This window comes from Rhincodon typus, chromosome 4 (assembly GCF_021869965.1).
Source record: "Rhincodon typus isolate 14 chromosome 4, sRhiTyp1.1, whole genome shotgun sequence".
NCBI lineage: Eukaryota > Metazoa > Chordata > Chondrichthyes > Orectolobiformes > Rhincodontidae > Rhincodon > Rhincodon typus.
Window position 1 is genome coordinate 82,972,773 of NC_063335.1, and position 10,681 is coordinate 82,983,453.

A 10,681-nucleotide genomic window follows, 5' to 3' on the forward strand; every position below is an offset into this window, starting at 1 on the left:
CAATATGTCTTAATGACTACCGCCCAGTGGCTGTGATCTCAATAATCATGAAGTGCTTCGAGAGGCTGGTCATGGTCTACATCTACTCTATCTTCTAGCCTGCCTTGACCCCTACAATTTGCCTACTGACATAACAGGTCCACAGCAGATACCATATCCCTCCCCCTGCATCCATCCCTGGAACATCTGGACAATAAGGACATCTACATCAGACTCCTGCTCATTGACTACAGCTCCACCTTCAACATCATTATCCTGTCCAGACTGGTCTCAGCTCCGCCCTCTGCAACTGGATCCTCAGGTTTCTGTGACACAATCAGTGAAGATGGGTAACTGCACCTCCTCCACAATAACACTCAACACTGGAGCTGCTCAAGGAAGCGTCCTCAGCCCCCTACTGTACTCTGTACATGCGCGACTGTATTGCCAAATTCTGAATGACCTCCATCTATAAATTTGCTGATGATGCCACTGTAGTAGTATGGATATCTAACAACAAGTCAAAACACAGAAAGGAGATTGAGGGCTTGGTGATGTGGTGCAATGAGAACAACTAGCTCTCAGTGTTGGCAAAACTAAAGAACTGATCATTGACTTCAGAAAGAAAGGAGGAGAACATGCCCCCCATATACATCAACGGTACTGAGGTTGTGTGTGGAGAGCGCCAAGTTCCTCGGAGTGACGATAACTGCCAACCTGTCCTGGACTTCCCACGTAGATGTGACGGTCAAGAAGGCACAACAACACCTCTTCTTTCTCTTCTTAATCATTGGTGGAATGATTGAAAACGAGAGGGCACAGATTTAACAACCTTAAACAAATGCAACGTGACAACTTTTTCATGTAGCGAGTGGTTAGGATGTGGAATGAACTTCCTGAAAGTATGGTGGAGGCATGAGGCAAGAGAGAATTGAATTATTATCTGAAAAAGAAAAATGTGTGGGGCTATGGTGACAGGGATGGAGTGTCTCTGGGTGAATAGTTCCTTTGGAGAGCCAGCACAGACACCACTGGCTGAATTTGTGCTGTAATTATTCAACACATCTGATGATTTGGTTTGTTGATTTAATGAAGCCTGTGTTTCCATCCAAGGCTATGACCCAGATTTCACCTTTACAATTCATTGCTAGTTAAGATGTATATGAACTGGTATTTTGACCATGCAGGTTTAGGTTGTCAGGGGCATATCTGAGTCATTATCATTAAGATTGAATTTGATAGTGCAAAAATAGAGACCATCTTGTGAGGAAAGATACCAGGCAGATAATTCACATAAGTTCGAGCCTCTATATTTCAAGAAATTTTTTCCCAATATATAATGTTATGACTATCTCAGGGCAAGATTCCTCAATCATTACAGTTCTAGATAGGATGCCCTAAGCTGTTAAGCTTTTGGGTCAGTAGGGATGAACTGGATCTGCTTCTTTGCTCACTAACCCACATTCATTATTTGCCCCTAATACTACAATAGGTATTAAACTATATCTTTGGGTAATATGCCTCTGATTTGACATACTTTAGGGGGTTCAGCACTGAAGGTAACCAAAGCTACCTTTGGAACTTAGGCCAAAATGGTTGGTCTGGCGAAATTCAGAGTCATTGCATCTCTCAACCACTGGTCACTTTACATCTTTTTAAGGCTGTTATATAATGATAAAATTGTTTGTGGATATATGCCTGGGGGTGAGAAATTGAAACCGAATGACAATGTAGCAAAACGTACAAATTTTATACAATTCTATTCATCATTGACATCATAATATGAATCTGTCTCACTATGTAATGTTTGACAAACTTTACTTCATTACAAGTGTTTTAATAATTCAAGGGAAAATTTTCTGTAATATATACTTTTGATTTAATATAAGTCTTTTTCTCTGCAGACATAAAATATATCATATTGTTTTGTGATTTATATTCCTTTTCTTATCTTTCAGAAAATTAGCATAATTAGTCCTGTTCACGTTGTTCCCATCCGAGCCTTGCTTTGTTCGTACAAATGTTTTAATGAATCAGGTCATCAGTTCTATGGGATAGCAATTCCATAAGCAATATAACGAAACAACATGAAGAAATTGAAGATCAACTTCATGAACTGGAAATAACATATGTTTTAGATTGTGTTTTAAGGAACTCACAATGATAAAGAATGGACTATTTACAGATGACATATTTCCAAAATTCTCAATCCATTGTTCAGTTTTAATGTTAACTAATTAGTGATCCACTTTTTGTGAGAATGAAAATGCATGAGTTTCTGCTTAGAGTAACTGCCGTGTTTTATCTACAACAGAATTTTTTCTTTTTTTTAACCTCTGCCACCTGATGAATTGGAATTGGAGCATAAAATTCAAGACGCACATGCTCAGATATGTTGCATTTATTCCATTTAAATTATTAATTTGTGTCCTGTTGGACATGTCTGTAGATACCGACAAGATGTTTTCTTCAGTGCTTTTTGTAGTGTTTAACCTCAAAAAAAAATCAAAGGACATCTGTTTGCAGCTATCTCTGCAACTATCATAATTGTTTACTAAAAATTATTTTCTAGACGAATTGGCTAAAGTTTCCTAGAAGATATTTATTTTCACCTAAGGTGCTAAGTGCATACAACGAAGACTAGACTCCTTTGTACTCCAGTGTTGGACTGCAAGAATAAGTGGGGAATTTTTAGGAAAAGAAAGTCATATGTTCCTCTTTCAGAAAAGGTTTTAATCCAACATCTATTCTTCCTTCCCTCCTTTGATTCCAACATACTAAGTGGAACCTGAATGCTTTTCCTCAGGAAATGGAAGATCAAATAGGAGAATCAGACTATGTTGTCTCACATTTTTCAGCTACATCAGAGACAAGAGAGGAATTGTGGAATGATATTTAAGATGTCCAAGAGGAGGCCAGCTGTGGTATGCCTTCTTTGTAAGAGTACAATTTTATCTAAATACTCTAAAGAAAAGAGGAATCAGTACATATGTGCAGATATGTACGTGATTGTGGGTGAGGAAATGGCATATTTGATTAAATCATGTCCATATGGGGTGGACATGATGTTCTAAATGGAGTTTTTGAGTACCTGTTATATGTTTATATTTTATCAGATAAAAGTGTGATCACAAACCAGCCAAATCATAGAATGGTGTAGCACAAAAGGAGCCATATCTATTATGCCTGTGCTTGTGCTAAGAAAGATCTATTCAATTAGTCAAATGCTGGAAATATTCAACAGATCTGGCAGCTTCTATGGAAAGAAAATGAGATGATATTTTTTGTTGATGCTGACCCTTCATCAGAATGGGACTGAAGGATTGTTATCAACCTGAGGCATTAACTCTGTTTCCAGCATTTTCTGTTTTCATTTCCTCCATCTGCAATATTTTGTTTTTGTGGTAGTCTCACTCCCTTGCCCTTTCTCTATAGCCCTGCACATTTTCTCCCTTCAAAAATTTAACAATTCCATTTTAAGAGATAATGTCAAATCAACTTCTATCACACTTCCAAGCAGTGCATTCCAGAACTTGGTAATGAAAAAAGTTACTTTGAGTATATGATTTGTGATTACAGAGCCTACTGCCACTGCAAACAGTTTCTTCGCATTTATTTGTCAACCCCTTCAAAATTGGAACACCTTTATTGATTCTCTCATTAATTCTTGCAGTTCTAAGGACAATACGCAAGCTTCTCTTGTCTCTCCTCTCTAAATTCCACCTTCCTCACACCATTCTATTAAGTCTCCTCCCATTTTAAAAAAAGTTATTGATATCCTTCCTAAATATGTTTGTTTGAGATGCGTACAGTACTCCAGTTCAGGCCTAATCAGTGATTTATTTAGCACATAATTTCCTTTGTCATGTACTCAGTGCCTCTTTTACAAATTAAAGAGTTAATAGAGAGAAACTACTTTTGTTGGCGCAAGTGTCAGGAACTGCAGGATATTGTTTTAAGGTGATTATCAAAATAACCTGAGGAAAAGCTGTTTCATAAAGCAAATGGTTAGGATCTGGAATGCACTGCCTGAAACTGGGGTGGAGACAAGACTCAATTCGAGCTTTGAAAAAGGAATTGGAAGAGAGAATATTTTCAGTAATGCTGTGCTGTAATGATTTTTAAGTTCTATTTTCCTGGAATTCAAAGCACTTCTTATTTGAAGAATTTGTACATATCCACTCCCAGGTGTTTCTGTTTTGCCAGCCCTTTTAAAATTGTGCTGCTTACTTTATGTTTCCTCTTCTAACTCTTTATGCAAAATGGAAATCTTTGCATTTATCTGCATTACATTGTTTCATTTGTCTGCACAGTTCACAAGCCTATGTGCTCCTGAAGTCTGTCACAATTCTTCTCACTGTTGAACACATTTCAGAGTTTTGTGACATCTGCAAGTTTTGAATATTGGAGACTTACACCTGTATACCCAACTCCAGATCTTTAACATATATTTTGTACAGCAGCGGTCTTGATGCTGATCAGTGGGAGACATCACTGTATAACTCTCTTCAATATAAAAAACAATTATTAAGCATCATTTTTCTATTTTCTGTCCCTTAGACGATTTTCTATCCATGCTGCTGCTGCTCCTTTAATCTCATGAGTTTCAAATTTACGAACAGCGTTTGTGTAAAACTTATACATGTCTCAGTATGTTCTTTATAACTGGGTATACTTTCAGGGAACGTTTGTGTTTTTAAGCAATGTTCATTGTGGCATTGACATTAATGTTTGATATATAATAAAAACATCAATTCAGGCTTATTTTATTAATTACCTTCCAATTGGTGTATTGCCTGCAGTTCTGGCCTACATTCTATAAATGGGATGTAGAGAATGCAAATGAAGATGTTTGAGAATGGTATCAACTGTGACATTTTAAGGACTGGATTAACAGGATGAGTCTCTTTTCCTTTTGAAACAAAAAGCTGAGGGATGACTTAGGAGAGGTCTTTACAATTATAAAATTATGTGCAGAGTACAGAGAGACAGTTTCCACCTGTGGGAAACAGAAAAACTAGAGGCTATCAATATATAATAGTATTATACAGTTGTATTATTCATTAAGAGCATTATAGTTTTGGTCAAGATTGGTAACTTTTTTAAAAAGGGAAATCCGAAATCCCAGTTAGTTATTGAAATGATGAAGCCACATGATTCCATAGTGTAAAACAAAGAATTTTTATTATGCAGGAATCAAACAAAATAAACATTAGATACTATGATGGGTAGCCACCTATATGCTAAAACACAGAATTAACGTAAGTTAACCATGTATTAATAGGGAAATTGTAGTCAATTATAAATTAGAATTTATACATTAAATAGCAGGTGCCAGTAAGATAGATCTTACAAATTGGCCTGGCAGACCACTCAGCATATATGTTAGTAATCTCAACCAAAGCCTTTCAAAATTCTTTCTTACAAATAATTCAGTACCACTTCTTCTAAAATTTATCCTAATCCCTAGGCAAAAGCAATGCACAACCAATCCAAGTTCTACAGGCAAGGTTCTCACCAGAAATGACACACCTCTGCAAAATGTCTTTAATTTTGCTTGTGGTGGTCTGGGTGGCATAGAGTCACCAATTTTATCTTCAGTTAACAAGAACAGCAGCAGAATCTGAATGTTTTCCTATTCTCAGCCTCTGGATCCATCCTGTTTTTTTTCTTTAGCCTGCCTGTATTGAACCACTGGGATCATTGTCCAAGTTCTTTTGGCTCTCAATCCTTTTAATATGGCTTCCACTGTTTCCAAACTCATCAGAAATTTTGGTTTTCAATCTCAGTTTCAGTCTCAGTTTCTTTAGAAGCGGGAGGCTCAATTTCTTTTCTCAATTTCATATTACAGTTTCCCTTTGAAACTACAGATTTCATGTTGAATGTACATCTGTGGTGTCATTTTTACAACTGCACAGCAATCAGGTGTTGAGCAACAGTGTATCAGTCCACCAGCCACATGGAGAGCTGTAAGACGTGAGCAATGAAGTTCCAGCATTTTGAGTTAAAAACTCTGATCATTTTGAAGTTAAGAGAATCAAAAGATGGTAATGGTGACTGTGGGTATCTGTGAGTAAAAACAACAAGAATTCAAATGGATTTAGTGCTGAATTAGATAATACAAACGATTATCCCAAATTAGTGACTGAGAGAAAAAAAAGCAGAATGAATTGTATGGAATCAACATTTGTTTCTGTGGAAATGAACACACAGCTCCAGATCGCGAAGAATTGGGAGGTTGACAGTGTTAGACAGGCATTTGAGAAATTTAAACAAAAGTGTAGTCATATTCAGTAGCTTTCTAAAAGTCACCAGTGAAGAAGAAAGTATCAGTTACAGAAGAGAAAGAGTTAAATTTCTTTTAACAGCTGTGAACTGAGTGAAGGTTACAGTAAAAACCGAGATGAAATATTTGAAAAATGCACCATGCATCACCAGCCAAAGTCAAATCAATGGATCCTACAATATAAATTTCAGAGCCTGAGGCAAGAGCCACATTGAAAAATGTAGCATGAAAATGTAAATTTTTGGAAACGGATGAAAAGCTGATAGATCAACTCATTTGGGGCTATACACACTCTGAAGTACAAAAAAATTGATTGGAAAGGACACTGCCAGAACACACGAAGCTATGAGTATACAGATGAAAATTCTGGCTCCCTAAGTGGGTATTCAGCTAAGGCAAAATAAAGGCAGGAGAATTGATGAAGAGCGACAAACAAATGCACAACAAACAGAGAGAAAGATATGTGAGGTTGTGGATGAGCACAAGAGTTCACAGTCAAATAGAAGTATCCTTTTAATGGTTCACACTGCACAGCTTGTGGATGAAGGATATACCCAGCAAGAAAAGAGGATGATAAACGAGTTATCAGGAACTGAGATGAGAAGGGAAAGAAAGCAAAACATCCATATCCTGGCAGATGTCCATCAATTTGAGAACACATAGACAGAAGAAACCTAAACCTGCATGAAATCAACATAACTAGATGTGGCAGTTCCCAAAGCAAATAAATTGACTCACTCAATCAGATCAAGAAGAGGGCGAGAAATAAGCCCACACTCATAAATATGAAGCTGAAGATTTTTACTGAAGCATAGAGTAACATCAGCCCACTTATACAAACCAGTTCTTTCCTGTAAATTGAAATCAAAATGGTTACCCAAGGAAAGATGCTCTGCATCTGCACAATGTGTTACTAATGTGGAAACTGAGATTTGACATCTAAGAACAACACATTTGAAGGTAGGAGACAGAGGATGTTGGTGGAGGGTTGCTTTTCAGACTGGAAGCCTGTGACCAGTGGTGTGCCACAAGGATCAGTGCTGGGTCCACTGCTTTTTGTCGTTTATGTAAATGATTTGGATGTGAACATAGGAGGTATGGTTAGTAAGTTTGCAGATGACGCCAAAATTGGTGGTGTAGTGGACAATGAAGAAGGTTACCTCAGAGTACAACGGGACCTTGATCAGATGAGCCAACAGGCTAAGGAATGGCAGATGGAGCTTAATTTAGGTAAATGTGAGGTGATGCATTTTGGAAAGGCAAATCAGGGCAGAACGTATCCATTTAACCATAAAGTCCTGGGGAGTGTTGGAACAAAGAGACCTTGGAGTGCAGGTTCATAGTTCCTTGAAAGTGGAGTTGCAGGTAATCAGGTTAGTGAAGAAGGCATTTAGTATGCTTTCCTTTATTGGTCAGTGCATTGAGTGTAGAAGTTGGGATGTCATGTTGCAGCTGTACAGGACATTGGTTAGGCCACTTTTGGAATGCTGCATTCAATTCTGGTCTCCCTGCTATAAGAATGATGTTGTGAAACTTGGAAGGGTTCAGCAAAAAGTTACAAGGATGGTGTCAGGTTTGAAGGGTTTGAGCCATTGGGAGAGGCTGAATAGGCTGGGGCTATTTTCCCTGGAGTGTCGGAGGCTGAGGGATGACGTTATAGAAATTTATGAAATCATGACGGGCGTGGATAGCGTGAGTAGTCAAGGTCTTTTCCCTAGGGTAGGGGAGTCCAAAACTAGAGGGCATAGGTTTAAGGTGAGTCGTGAAAGATTTAAAAGTGACCTAAGGGGCAACTTTTTCATGCAGAGGGTGTTGCCTGTATGGAATGAGCTGCCAGAGGAAATGGTGGAAGCTGGTACAATTACAGAATTTAAAAGGCATCTGGATGGGCATACATGAATAGGAAGGGTTTCGAGAGATTTGGGCCAAATGCTGACAAATGGAACTAGATTAATTTAGGATATTTGGTTGGCATGAACAAGTTGAATCGAAGGATCTGTTTCCATGCTGTACAGCTCTATGACTTTAAATCATAGGAAGACACAAAGGAAAAAAAAAATGTCAACTATATCTTCAGTGCCACCAAAACATATCTCCTTTTTTCCCTGGTATTAGACAATTGTGAAGAGTTACAATTTCCTCAATAAACCTTGAAGTCACCAAATCACTTGTGACACAGCAGGAGATCCTTTGACCCGTTGAGTCCTTGCAGGCTCCTTGTAAAACAGGCCAATCAATCACTTCACTCCACTGATTACCCAGAGCCCTGCATGCTTATTTCTTTCAACTGTCTATCCAATTCCCTTTTGAAGTCATTGTCTCTGATTCTAGCACCCTCACAAGTCTTTTAAATCTAATGTTATGCCTAAGACTCTGCATTCCTGGAACCATCCTGGTAAATCCCCTCATCAACCTGCTAAGGACATTTACTTCTCCCCTAAAATATAGTGACCAGAATTGGATACAGTTCTTTCATTTGGGCCTAACCAGAGGAAATAATTTTAAAGTAAGGGGATGCCACTTTGGTCCAAGCTGACGAGTTTTTTTTTACTGAAAGGATTGTGAACCTGTGGAATGTTCTACCACAAAGGGCTATGGAAGCTCAGTTTTTCAGTATGTTTAAGGCAGAGATTTATCCATTTCTGATTACCAGTAGCCTCCAGGGTTAAGGGGATGTGGTAGGAAAAGGCATTGAAGTATTCAATCAACTATGACCACATTGAATGGCAGGGTAGGTACAATAGACAGAATGTCCCACTCTTGTTCTTGGGTTACAATGTAACCAGAGTTTTATAAATATTCAGCATACCTTCCCTGGCTTTGTATTCAATACCTCTATTTATGAGGCGCAAGAACCCATATGTATGCTAATTAATCTCATTAAATCCTTCCACCTTTAAAGACTAATGCACATGCACCCCAGGTTCCTCTGTTCCTGCAGTTCTTTTAAACTGTGAAGGAGGGAACACTGGGGGTTGTAGGTAGTGTGCTCATTGAAAATCACAGCAACAAAAGATATCAGAACTTCCTGTCAGAGCAAAAACCTCTGGTACAAATGTATCCTGAGTGTTTTGGTGAGATACTGGGATGCACTAAATATTTTGCAAATTTCCAGTGGGAGCAATTACAACGTTTAAAGTACATTTGGATAAGTACATGAACAGGAAAGGTTTGGGAGGATATGGGCCAGGAGCAGGCAGCTGGAACTAGTTTAGTTTGGGATTTTGTTTGGCATGGATTGGTTGGACCCAAGGGTCTGTTTCCATGCTGTATGACTCTATGACTCAATGACACAAAGGTGGAGGGACAGATAGTGTTGAGGAAGCAGGAAGTCTGAAAAAGGAATTGGACAGCCTGTGAGAGTGGGGCAAAGAAGTGGCAGATGGGGTGTAATGTGGGAAAGTGTGAGGTTATGCATTTTGGTAGGAAGAACAGAGGTATAGACTAAAGGGATACAAGCAGAAGGCAGGAGAATAGGGTCAAGAAACATATCAGCCATGAGTGGTTCCACATACTCGTTGGGCTGAATGGCCTACTTCTGCTCCTGTATCTTATGGTCTCTCTGCAGATTAGGCAGTGGATGATGGTAAGTACTAAATGTAATTGCACATAGAACAACTTGTCGGATGAGGACTGAAGTTCCTCCATGCCCATACAAGGCTTCCCCTCTTTACTGTGTCAGTTTGAGCAGAGCACAGTGAATGACTTGGAAGTCCTTACTGGGCTGTACTATTCTTATTGTCAAACTCCAGCGGTGTGGTCTGGACAACAGAATTTAATCTTTAGTAGGCTGGTTGTCTGTTCTATTGTGGCCCAGAGTGATGTGTGGCAAACATTGCAGTTTTCTTAAGCTGCAGTGTGAGAGTTTCTCGCTGGCATCAGCAGCCATGTCAAGTGGGTAGACCTCGACAATGATGATCCATCAGCTTTGACTCAGTGCAATGTAGCAGAGTGCTTAACTCTCAGACTTTGGTAATTGAGGAAATTGTAGTGTTTGGGCTCTCCAGAATCTAGTCACGTTTGCACTTAACATTTAACAATATTAAATTGTCGTTCCTTTCACTTTTAGTCAGTGATACAACCTACCCACTGATAGATAGCGACTATTAGGCAATGACTTAGAATTGGTTCCATAGCCAACAGGAGCTTACTCAGGAGACTGGAATTTCAGTGGGTATAAATACAGGAGTTTTAGCAGATGCACAGACTGAATGGCAGAATCATGCAGCTTTAGATGAGTGTAGTCTGATCTTTTACAAAAAAAAAGACTGGTCCAAGAGAGGGAGCTATAGAGAGACCCATGAGCTGAAGTCCAGAGGCATTAGTTAGATGAGCAGGACAAGAAGGCAGCAGATACATGGGAATACCATCATCTGCAAGCTCCCACACCAAGCCACTCACCATCTTGACTTGTAA

At 38.9% G+C, this 10,681-nt stretch overlaps 1 protein-coding gene across 1 annotated transcript in view; it reads left to right on the forward strand.

Moving 5' to 3' along the window:
* The window catches only part of lrrc69 (leucine rich repeat containing 69), a 64,523-nt gene extending 59,838 nt beyond the window's left edge, over positions 1 to 4,685 (forward strand). The window contains exon 7 of the mRNA XM_048596148.1: positions 1,938 to 4,685. Within this exon, the coding sequence (XP_048452105.1) occupies positions 1,938 to 2,048 (111 nt within the window). The 3' untranslated portion in view covers positions 2,049 to 4,685. The remainder of the gene's footprint in view (positions 1 to 1,937) is intronic.
* Positions 4,686 to 10,681: the final 5,996 nt, after the last annotated feature.